This window comes from Calliopsis andreniformis, unplaced genomic scaffold (genome assembly GCF_051401765.1).
Source record: "Calliopsis andreniformis isolate RMS-2024a unplaced genomic scaffold, iyCalAndr_principal scaffold0138, whole genome shotgun sequence".
In the NCBI taxonomy this organism is placed as follows: Eukaryota; Metazoa; Arthropoda; class Insecta; order Hymenoptera; family Andrenidae; genus Calliopsis; species Calliopsis andreniformis.
In genome coordinates, this window is record NW_027480547.1 from 134,399 (window position 1) to 147,536 (window position 13,138).

A 13,138-nucleotide genomic window follows, 5' to 3' on the forward strand; every position below is an offset into this window, starting at 1 on the left:
GCCAAGGACCCAAAACTTTCTCTTTACCCTCTTTTCCCCACTAAGCTTTTCCTTGTCCTTGCACCCCCTTATTTTGTCAGAAAGAATTAGACTACTGAACTGAACACATCGTTTTTGTAATAAAGAGTATTGAATTATATATCTCGACAATTCGTGTTTAATTTGCCATCCTCCGGGTATACGACATATGTTTTCCACCTCCAACTTTGGGGGTGGTTTTCACACCCTTTAGATGAATTAGAAGCAATAAAAAAATACGTGTCGAATATTTTCGGCTATTCTACAATCCTACAAAGTTTCATCAAAATCGGAGACTTTCACCTCGCGATGTTCCCTTATTATTAAGTATCAAAATCTCGGCTGGAGTTGGATTCGTTCGAGTTCTCCTGATGGGCAGAATTGTAATATGTACATACATATATGTGGCAACAGCGTAACGAAACTTTCAATACATTTTGGCAACTAAGCCTTTCTTGCGTCTGATTCGTGTATTCGATGAATACGCTATTCAGCTGTCAAATTCTAGATTACATTTACCGACTGATCTGTATTTTTATCGATGCTGATGGTAATATGACCAATTTGATTGAGATATACCATTAACGCTTCTAACGGCAAATCGTTGAACTATTTTTGTGTCAAAACGGGTGCACAACGAAAATTACGCTTTACGCCTTCAAGAAGTGTTAAATTGAGGAAAATCGCATTTCCACGATATTGTGCTAATTCAAGGAAGGGTGCTCTGGTGTGCTATGAGCTATGAACCATTAAATCGTGAGATATTTGCGAAAATGACACTTCGGCAGCCATCTTGCTAGTTTACAACAGCGTCTGTTTCATGCTTACAGTTTGTAATTTTACAGTTTTCTCAACGTATAGTGTTTATTGGAGTTTAAACGGACCAGAGCACCCTGTAGTGAAGTCTACTCGTGGGTTCTGTACCCGCGAAAAATTCATTTATGCAAGTATCGAGACGTAAAGCGTAATTTGCGGAACCGTTTGTCTCTCTCGCTCATCGCGTATACGTGTATGACTTTCTTTGCTTGTGTGAGCGCACGCACACAGCTCAAAACACAAGGAGTCTGCCCCCTTAAAGCATACTAAAGTTAATTTTGAATTGCTCACTGACATCGAAATGGTTTTGTTTACCGAGCGGTGTATACGTGGTGGTTTGAGTCAATGTTCTGGGAGATATGCGCAAGCCAATAATAAGTATATGTTATCCTATGATACATCGAAATCGTCATCGTACCTCATGTACTTTGATATAAACAATTTATATGGATGGGCAATGTGTCAACCATTACCATATGCCGGATTTCAATGGATCGATAGTGTTGAAAATTTTGATGTATCCTCAATTGCAATTGATTCATCGATAGGTTATATTCTTGAAGTTGATATAGAATATCCACAACATCTACATGATGATCATGCTGATCTACCGTTTTGTCCAACACGTGCCAAATCCCCTGGTAAGAAACAGGATAAGTTATTAGCTACATTATACGATAAGGAGCGTTACGGTATACATTATTGCAACTTACAACAGTGTATTCATCATGGTCTTCACATTACAAAGATACAACGCATTCTCGAATTTAATCAATCACCATGGCTTCGCGATTATATAGAACTCAATACTCAATTTCGAACACATGCATCAAATGATTTTGAAAAAAATTTGTATAAATTAAAGAACAATGCAGTATTTGGTAAAACAATGAAAAATGTTCGAAATCATGTTGATGTAAAACATCTGACAAAATGGGATGGAAGATTTGGTGTACAGGCAATAATCTCAAAACCTAACTTTCAAAGCAGAAGTATTCTTTCAGAAAATTTAATTGCAATTGAGTTGCGTAAACTTATGGTTAAATTCAACAAATCAATTTACGTTGGTATGGCCATTCTAAACATATTCCACTACGATTATATGTGTCCATTACACCAACGAAGATGTAAAATTATGTATACTGACACAGACAGTTTAATTTATTATATTCAATGTGAAGATGTTTATGAGATGATGAAATGCGATATCCATAGATTCGACACCAGCGATTATCCAAAAGACAATGTATATGGTATACCGCTTGTCAATAAGAAAGGGCTGGTTCGATGAATTATGAAAACAGTGATTCAATAATGACTGAATTCATTGGACTCAGAGCAAATGCGTATGCTTTGGAAGTGTTTGGTAAAAAAGATGTCAAAACGTTGAAAAGTGTCAAAAACAATGTTGTTGCCAAAATGATCAATTTCGATGATTACAAGCATTGTTTACGCAATGCATATGAAATAACTCGTCGTCAGTCATTCATAAGATCTAAATTGCATAAGGTATATATTGTAACAAAATTGAAAATTGCTCTCAGTCCATATGATGATAAGCGATATCTTATATCTGATTCAAATGATACACTAGCTTGGGGGCATTATAAAATAAAATTGTAAAGGATAGAAGCTGTACAATAATAGATTAAAATTAGTTTACGAAAATCGATTTATTTGCATCTTTTATATTAACGTTATAGCAAAAACATCCTTTTATGTTTACAGTACATTATTTTCATGTATCCATGAATTGCGTGAATTATCAAACCTTAACCATTTAACATATACTTTATCATCCTACTTACGTAATACTTTTTCCACTAAATACACATCGGGATTGATAACGCGTTGTAATTCATGCTCATAAAATCCTCCTGCAATAGGCTTTCCGCATGAATCTTGCAGCAGATAAGTCACAGGATTAGTTATCTATACTTTGATTATCTTGAACACTTCAGGAGTCCAATATGGTGTATATCCTTTGTCGGAAACGGTTTTGTATTTGCTGACGCGTACAGAGACACCAACCTTAAATCTCGGTGAAGCAGCAATCTTTATATGGCTATATACTGTGTTCAAAAGCTTACCAGCAATTGTAGGGGCAACACCACATGGTCGCATTCTAATAGTCCTATGTTTCCGTATGTTGTATTCAGCCACAAGGTTCGGTAATGCGTCGATCCATCTGTATGTTCCAATGAGTACAAATAGTTTCCAAATAGGATGCTTTAAAGTACGATTAAAACGTTCCTCGATGGACGCCTTCATCACTGAATATGTTGAATACTGATTAATATTATGTTTTTTTAAGAATCTCTGTACATCAGCATTGTAAAATTTCTTTTCTTGGTCGGTTTGTAAATTTTTGGGACATCGATCTCGAATTACTTTTGCAAATGCTTTGGCTACTTCGAAACCATTTTTTGTTTTGAGTGGTACAACCCATGCATATTTGCTTAATGTATCTGTAACTGTGAGTATGTAATGATAACCTTCATTGAATCGTGAGTATGGACGCATCTCAACCATATTAGCTTGCCACAGACCATCATATCCATGTACGATAACACGTCTGCGGGGGAAATTTCTTCGTGCTGACGCATGCAACTCCTTTACAAGCTGTTGGTTTTCGAGGCTATGCTTTTCCTTAGATTTCATTGATTTTTACATTGTTGTTACTGCTGTAGTCTGTTATATAATCTTCCTCTTGAGAATGAGGGTTCAATACATGCAATACTTGTCGAACATCATTTTGCAGTATTATTAAATTGTTCTGAAATGTAGCCAATCTTTGTTCAAATTCCTGCTGTATTTGTTGAACATTATTCTGTATTGTTACCACATTGCTTTGAAATGTGCTCAACTTTTTCTCAAATTCCTGCTGTTGAACCTTTAAGATTGATATGCATTGTTCCAAGTACTGCTTATTGACTGCATCTGTGTTGACCTCCAGCTGTGTAACATTTCGAATTTTGTAGTATTTTGCGTCAAAGTTGGAATCAATCATGTAGAGCGCGTTATCGAGCATATAATTTCGAAACATGCCACTCCATTTATACTACTATACTGGTGAGGTCTCATACTTTCTAAGTGATACCCCAAACTTATTGATTAACATTTCGTTGAGAATAAATCAATTATGAGCTTGCAGTTTAATTTATAATGAGACCTGCTTCGCGAAGTTCTTCGATAATCGATAGAAACTCGATGTCGTGTGAATTTTTACCCGCTTGACGCGATGCTTCTAACAAACGCAGGCGATCTACTAATTCGTTTGGATCATCCCAAAGTATATAACCGATTTGGTTATTGTTTACTGCCATAGCATTTGGTATATGCTTGTTAACTGTTATGACATTTGGTGTAGTATGTTCAAATCTTCTACCTGTTCGGCTCTTAATTGCACGAGCAAGTAGGGGAGGATTTATACAGAGTGTAACAAAAATGTTGCAGTTGCTTGAAAGTGGTGACTCAGGGGGTGATTTGAAACTACTTGTTCCTTACCGAAAATGTAAGATGAGGCTTCGCTAACGAGTTATTAACGAAAAACACCGGCCAGTGAGAGGGCGAGGTTGCCGTCCGAGCCAGCGCGGTAGCGTTGGGTACGCGCGCTAGATGCTACGGTTGTACTCCGAACAAGAATGTCGTCATTCATCGTAGAAAATAGCATTAGTATGAAAACTGAAAGCGACACAATAAATAATACCGAGTCCTTTTTCTGTTTATCACTTGAAGTGAATAATTAGTTAAAATCGAGGAAAACTACGTGCAACGCAACGACACGAATACGTAAATTTCTTATTCGCATAACGTATAAACAAAAAAGAAATACAACAAAAAATAAAGGGACGGGAGAACAAACTGCACCTGTAGTTTGTCAACTTGTGTCACTGGGTTACTGTACCGCTCCTCGTCACCGACCGTCGAAATGGTTTATGCTAGTGTAACAACCAGTCGCGACCTCATTTGTGAGGAAGTCCAGTGTCGCAAGACATTTCCTCTTAATAATTAATAAATAATAAGCGATAATCAAAATTCGAACAGTTGCAGTGGAAGAAAAACCCTAACCTCGAATCCTCAATCGAATCCTCGATCGAATCCTCAATCGAATCCTCAATCAAATCCTCAATCGAATCCTCAATCGAATCCTCGCGCCAGTGACACGCGGCGCGCGTGCGCACGGGATCGGTACGTCATCAGGGCGACATCCTATCGCATGCGATGGAACACACGCTGACGACAGGATGACGACCGAATGATGACAGTACAAGCCAATCAACAAACAACGCTCTCTGTACGCCGGCGCAAACACCACCAGATGCATGCGCTGAAAACCCGGAACCAATAGAGGACGCATATCCTGCGATGACTCCTACACGCGCAAGTGCAACACGACGCTACCCCTACACCGAGGTCAGTCATTGGGCCCAAAAGAGGGAGGCAATTTCCCTGTATAAATAGGGCAGCGCCAGCCCCAGCGGAGAGCCTTCTTCGAAATTACTAAGTGCTAAAATTTAATCAGTGTTAAAATAAGAAGTGTTAAAAACCCTAGTCCTCCCCAAAACTCCGAACCTCACTAAAGCAGCTTTAACTAGCTCCTTGATCCTCTAAATTGAAGCAGTTTTGATTAGCTTCTCCATTACCGACTGAGACAGCTTCAACTAGCTCCTTAGTCTTTCCTTGACGCATTCTATCACTGCCACCTGCTCAAATTAAGATTAATTAGTATTTTATTTCTATTAAAATCTAGTGATAAGCATTCATTGCATAGTGATAAGAATCTACTACGCAGAGGACTAAAGGTAGTACCATTATAAGAATAAAGTTAAGAAACCTATTATTGTAGAACATTTAGCTAATAAAGGTAGTACCATTATAAGAATAAAGTTAAGAAACCTATTATTGTAGAACATTTAGCTAATAAATAGTTTCTTGTTATATTTCAAAAGAGAAATCATAGTCTATGGAACTCATTTCTTAACCGCGCGCCACACGAATCCTACCCCCTTATTCACGGGTAAGCCGCTCTATCCGTGAACGTTTTATGTACGACACACGATCCGTTACACTAGGGTAGAATTTTATCAAAGAAGCTCCCTCCACCCTCACATAGTTTTCCATCGTTCTATTATTAGTTAACTTTCACTGCGACCACATGGTTGAGAGAGAGAAAAATCAGTATCTGTCAAGAAAACATGTGCTTTGCAGAAGTGCACAACGAGTACCAACAAGCAGTTTTACAAAAGTGCTCACTCCATTCTTTTACTGACTACGTATCCAATGCTTCGAGACAGAAAACAGACACATCGTGCATCGGTCCAAAAGGGTCCGCGAAGAAGAGGAACTCTTTTTCGTCCCCGAAGAATAAGAAAAAAATTGTGGGCACCATGTGTCCAGTTGTCGCTGTTAGGACCAGTCTAACCGCCTTAGCAGAGATCAGGGGCACGCATTAGGTAATTTATGGCTTTATTGCTCTGGTTTCGAAGGAGACGTGACCTCGGAGTGTCCGAACAAGGAAGGTCTGAGGTGCTTAAACTACGTGGGGGTACAAGGAGCTTCTTTGGAAAAATTCTACCCAACCACAAACTATTTCGACGGTCGATGACCAGGGTCGGTACAGTGACCCAGTGACATAGATTTACAAATTGCAGATGAATTGTATTTAATTCATTAGTGATTATTACGTTTTAAATCTAACGCAGACTACTTTCAACCTTTTTGTCTTCAACGTTAATTCTCCAATTCTCCGTTCATTTTTTTTTGTTGCATTGCTTTTTCGTTTATGCGTTATGCAAATATTTTCATACTAATGCTATTTCCTTCGACGCATGCCGACTTTCTTGTTCGGAGTACAATCGTAACGACCAGCGCGTACCCAACGCTACCGCGGTCGCTCGGGTGGCAAATTCGTGCTCTCATTGGCCGGTGTTTTTCGTTAATAACTCATTAACGAAGCCTCATCTTATATTTTCGCTAAGGAAAATGTTGTTTCAAATCACCCCCTGAATCTGCCGTTTCGAGTAACTGTAACATTTTTGTTACTCCCTGTATGTTTATATTTGAATCTTTTGTTACGCCATGGGGCTTTGAGAGTTAAGATCACGCTTGTGTGCATTGGTTACCATCAATTTGCTGTTGTATTTTTGTTTATTAGTATCAGTGTACACTGCATCGTCAGGAATTCTGATAAAAATTAATTCATATAAACCTGGTGTTTCAATGTATTTGACATCATCTATAAATATATTATCGTCCTTGTCTATATTGAATTTTTGTGCACCTATGTATTTGATACCTAATGGGCCAAGGTAGCTATGAAGTGTTTCTTGACCTTCGGATGTCTGTAGTTGCTGTCTAGCAGATGTTAGAATCGATCCATTAGTAGTTTCAAAAACATCATCCTCATCGATAGTCGACGATTGCACCACCAGATCCACTGATATAGAAGAAATCGATGACTTGGTTCGTATAACATTTTTTCGTTTCGATTGAATTGGTGTAGAGGTCATGAATGATTTATCCGATGAATGTTTCCGTTTTATATTATTCACTTTTAATTGTACAGGTGTTATTGTATCATTCAAATTAGTATTTGAACTTGATAACAATGATTCATCAGCGTCCATTGCAGAGACATTTTTCACAATCTGTTCATCAGCTTCCATTGTATAAGTATTTTCCGCAATCGGTTTTAAGGGGTCGACAAGTGGTTCAAAATATCTGTTCAATGCAGCATCTTCATCCATCTTGCCTGTTTTCAAAACTCGATATTTTTTGCGAATAGATTCACTTGCGTTATCATCTTCCTTTGCAATTCTCTCACGGTCCTTCATATCTGGTCCATCAATCATTGTTTGAACAGAAACGTTCTTCTCGCACCGCGCGACAATTAACAATTGATTCCATTATGCTATTGCAAATTCATTAAATCCTCTCCTGTAACAAGAAAGTTCATTAGACATCGAGCTATCCTTATCGATCACAACAAACCCATACTTGTGTTGCCAACAACTACGACACAATGTTTTGAAATCATCAAAAGACATGTTTTAATTATGTACCATCCTGTTTAAACAGAATCAACAGATTCGCACTATCGCGTATAAGATGTTTGGGAATTTTTTATTGCGTTTGACAGGGATAGAAACAGTCTACCTTTGAATGTCTCCCCATTGAAAAATACTCTCTAACCGTATCTTGTTTGTCACATGCTACGTCATCAAAAATGAAAATTGAATTTGGAAGCGATTACTGTGGCGAAATAACATCGCAATTGTTTGAAAATTTAATATAACCAATTTCATCTATTGATGCCAATAAATTCTCCAAATAATGATATTTCGGCTGCTGCAGGGACTTTGAATACACGTAGACATTCTCAAATAGTACACCATAAGGGCTTTCTAATAAACTTATTAACACGTTGGTCTTCCCACAATTGGATGGACCACAAATAATTCCACGTATAGTGTTTGGTAGCATATTACCATGTCTGTATCCCATGTTGTTGCCAGTTATTTGAATTCTATTGTCGAAATTTTTTACACGTATAATCATTGATTGTCTCACGAACCGCATGTTTTCAAGATTCTGAAACATACGCATCCATGGCGCTCTTATATACACATTCACCAAATTAAGATTTGTTCACTAGTCGAAATGTTTCCCATCGTATCAGATGACATCAACATTCATGATTTAACCTCTGAACAGTTGAAATATATACCAAAGAATATTTTATTGCACACGTTTGATACATATATTGACAATTTGTGGGATAAGCTTCCGGAATATATAAAAGCTGATAAGGAGGCTCAAGAATATCGCCGGTGTTTGGAACACTACAATCGTCCTTGGCAGCAAACACATATTGATGGTCCAGAACCACTGATTAAAAGCTGTAGTGAATGTCTTCGGCAAAAGTAAAAGCTGGTAGTGGGTTTTTGAATCGAGCAATAAACGCTCTTCCCATTGAGTTGCATATGCCTGGATATCAATTTTGTGGCCCAGGAACTCATCTTTCGAAGCGATTATCAAGAGCTGATTCAGGCATCAATCCCTTGGATGCTGCATGTCGTGAGCACGATATTGCATATTCGCATAGTAACAATCTAGGTGAGAGACATAGAGCTGACGATATACTCGCTGACAAAGCGCAAAAACGTATCACTGCAAAAGATTTGACCCTGAGTGAAAAAGCTGCAGCTGCAACACTTTGGGCTGCTATGAAAACTAAAACGAAACTTGGAATGGGAACGAAAACATGAAATAAGTGCAAAAATAAGACTGGAGCAAAAAGAAAGCGGATACTTCCAGTTGCAAGACGTGGTTGTATTTTACCTATTTTATCATTGTTACGTGTTCTGGGCTCACTAGTTTGTGGGGCAGCGGAGGTAGCTAAGGCGATAAATGATAAAAAGGCTACGGAAGTCCAACTGGAAGGAATGCAACGTCACAATCGAGCTATGGAAGGGCGAGGAGTTTATCTCGCTCCGTATTGTGCCAATTGTGACAATTGTGCCTACAATTTCTACAAACGGTTGATAGTAAATTTAAACGTTGAATCTTTGTAATCATAATTCAGTATGAATTGGGCTGTTTCTTGAAACATGTCGATAACATTTACGTTAAGTGGTAAGAGTAACATTCTGGCGGTAAGCTAATTTCTGCCTGTAGATTTGAGTGATGGTATTTATGAGCTTGGTCTAACAGCTTTTGAAACATATAGTACGATACCAAGTGTGAATTCTTTCCATAATACATATTACTTTGATAAGGATGACAAAGCAATAGTGATTCCCGATGGATCATATGAGTTGTATACAATAAAAAAGTATCTGAATCGCGCAATTATGCAGACTACTCGTCGTCTAATAATTATTTAAAAACAGATGTATCTAAAATGGATATAGACTTTGACATTAATGACGATGATGACAATGCCTATGATAATTTATTAACTCGGGCTAATAACAATACTATGAAGAGAGAAATAAAGTGTGCTTATCGAATAAATTTTACCAAACCTAACAACATTGGTTCATTGTTAGGATTCTCATCCACTCGCGCTATGAAACAGAATCAGCGGCATGAATCGGATAGCCCAATTAATACCATGGATATAAACATTATTCGAGTAGAATGCAATATAACTGCTGGCGCATACAACAATGATAAGTGCGCACATACGATACATGCATTCTCCTCAAACGTACCACCTGGATATGAAATATCAGAAACGCCTGCTCAAGTCATTTACCTTCCAATCATTGCACGGAATATTAGGCATCTAACAATACGCATCATAGATCAGACTGGACGGTTAATTGATTTTCGTGGAGAAGAAATTACAGTAAAGTTACACATTCGGTGATGTCGATAATACATGTATTACATGTACTACATGTATGTCAAGAAAACTACCCGAAAACTGGTTCCTTGCACAATGTTCTGGGGTAAGTGCCGTGGGATTTACACAGCCCTCTTACCAAAATGCATAGCCTTCCCCACTCCGTGGCCAGATCCTTTAGGAACAATATTCCCATTCTTTTGCAATACGGTATCGGACCGCTTGCCTTCTCTAAACACTCGCTCTTCTTTTAAACAGTCACACAACACCCGGTAGCTGGGAAGTCCAACGTAACCATCAGCCATCGGTTGCCAACGGGACTGTTTAGTCTCATGCATCCTCAATTAGCCACACGTAAACTAAGACCCTATCATAAATCCATCAAAAACCAGTCATCATCTGGCCATCCTTCTCAAATTCTCTCTTAAAAATACGTTGACGCTAACATGTAAATCAGATGTTTGTATTCAACGAAACACGGCATCAAAAAACGTTTTCCTTTACAAATAAGACTGCATACGACATTAAGGCTTCCCCTAAATACATTGAAAGGAAAAAAAAGAGAAGCTAAGTGCAGTGAATATCGCATTTTTAAAATCATTGGGATTCATTGTGCATAATTACTAAAAAACAGTGAATATTTTAAATATTGCTGAACAACCCATGTTCGACGATCGTTTCGTCAAGCTTGAAACTCATACATATAATCCGTATGCTAACTCGATGTTTGGATATGACGATGAGATTAGAATACCTATACAACAACAAGATCTATACGCATTACATGTGAGAGTTTTCTAAACGTGGAAGGCAAGGTGGTGAGAAAACATCAAAATGATGAATCAATTATAAAGTTGGGAAATAATTGCATGGCATTCATGCTTGACGAAATTCGATACGAACTGAATGGTGTGGAAATTGATTACAATAGAAACGTTGGAATAACTAGCACACTTAAGAACTACATATCATTTACATGCGATGAAGATAAAATTATGAAGAATGCTGGATGGAACATTAGATGGAACGATGAGAAGAATGTAAAATACCATTTCAATTTTTGCGTACTACTAAAAATTTTATTCGGATTTTGTGAAGATTATAAACACATAGTAATTAATGCTCGTCACGAATTCATTTTAATACGATCACGCAATGATAACAATTGTCTTGTAGGATCTTTAATGCTAGAACCTGAAATTGAATTATTTAAAGTACAATGGCGCTTACCACATGTGATATTGAATGATATTACTAAACTATCATTACTACGTGTTTTAAAAAGCGGACGAAATCTGAGCATGTGTTTTCGTTGTGGGATCTGTATGAGTATCCTCTGTTACAAACACGACTAAGCATTCTTGGTCTGTTAAAACGGCTACACAATTGGAAAAGACGCGATATGTAATTTTTGCTTTGCAAACGGGTAAAAAAAATGTAATGAGTGAAAATGCTACAGAGTTTGATAACGGTAAGCTATCCAACGTGAAAATTTATCTCAATTCAGAATTTTATCCATATGACGATCTAAACACTGATTTCAACAGAAATAAATATGCTCTTTTGTATAACATGTATATACATTTTTCTAAGGCTTATTACGGATGTAGCAATAGACAAGCGTTTCTAACGATTGATGAGTTTCTACAACATGGTCCTCTCATGGTGATTGATTGTTCACACCAAAATGATTCAATCAAGAACAGTACTGTGGATGTGCGTATAGAATTTGATTGTGGTGAAAATATTCCAGCAAATACTACAGCTTCTTGTCTCATTCTACATGATCGGGTAATCAAATACAATCCATTAACAAATATTGTATGCAAAATAAACTAATAAATAAGAGTAAAAACATGTATTTTGAACTATTCAATTACTAATTTTGAATGTTTAAGAGAAATTGCATAATATATATGTATTCATTTTATCAAACCATATATTTCTTCTTCTTCTATCCCTCCCCCATTTCCTTTAACGTAATAGTAACAATGATTTAATTACTTTAATGTAATGATTTAATTGCTGTGCGATATAATTCCATTGTTATTTAATAACATTTTGAAGTATATAACATTAATCATAATAAATCATTGCACGATGTGGTTTAATTGTGATTTGATATATAGTTCAATCATCTATCACCTATGGTTCAGTTGTGGATCGATATGGTACAATCATGGTTCAGTTGTAGATCCATGCGGTACAATCATGGTTCAGTTGAGGCTCGATGTGGAACAACCATGGTTCAGTTGTGGTTCGATGTGGTGCATTGATGGTTTGATGTAGATCGATCATTGTACAATTGTAGTTTTATTATGGTTCGACATGGATTGATCATTGTTCAATGTGGTTCGATTGTGGTTCATTACGCTTAAACCATAGGTCGATATAGATTGATTACTGTTCAACATGATCCGACTAATGATTGATTAAAATTTTGATTACAGACCAACAATAAGCATTATTTAATATAGTATTAATAAGATGCAGTTATGATTAGAAACATGGTTCTGATTCCTGAATATACATGTATCACACAACACATCACTACATTGTCTCTGTAGCTGAACGCTGTGAGACTGTAGAATCTTGCCATGCAGGTGAAAGATAAGAATGATGATCTAGTGGGGACAAAACTAGTGGGGATAGCTATATATAATGTTGGAATATGGAACAATTTTAAATAAAAAGAAATTTGATTTTTTAACTCAACGCACGGAAGAAGTCTGTACGATATCTGATCTCACATGAATATATTCAAAAGTAAATAAAAAAACCATAGAAACAAGACAGAGCACTTTCTGTATCCTTCGATACTTTCGATACTTGTTTTCGTTCCTTGATTATATAATCTAACAGGCCCCCTCAAAAACAAGTCGGTGCTGTTCATATTAATTGTACATTAATAAGTCTAATAAGTGTACTACGAGTATTACCGTACAGACTGTC

General features: G+C 37.1%; 1 protein-coding gene across 1 annotated transcript; it reads left to right on the plus strand.

Annotated features, from left to right (window-relative positions):
- The first annotated feature begins 1,135 nt into the window (after window positions 1–1,135).
- On the plus strand, window positions 1,136–2,125 carry LOC143187687 (uncharacterized). Its single transcript, XM_076391925.1, has one exon. The coding sequence runs from the start codon at window positions 1,136–1,138 to the stop codon at window positions 2,123–2,125; it is 990 nt and encodes a 329-aa protein (XP_076248040.1).
- The last annotated feature ends 11,013 nt before the right edge of the window (window positions 2,126–13,138 follow it).

Coding starts and splice junctions, on each gene's coding strand:
- LOC143187687 (XM_076391925.1), top strand. CDS start 1,136: ATGGTTTTGTTTACCGAGCGGTGTATACGTGGTGGTTTGAGTCAATGT.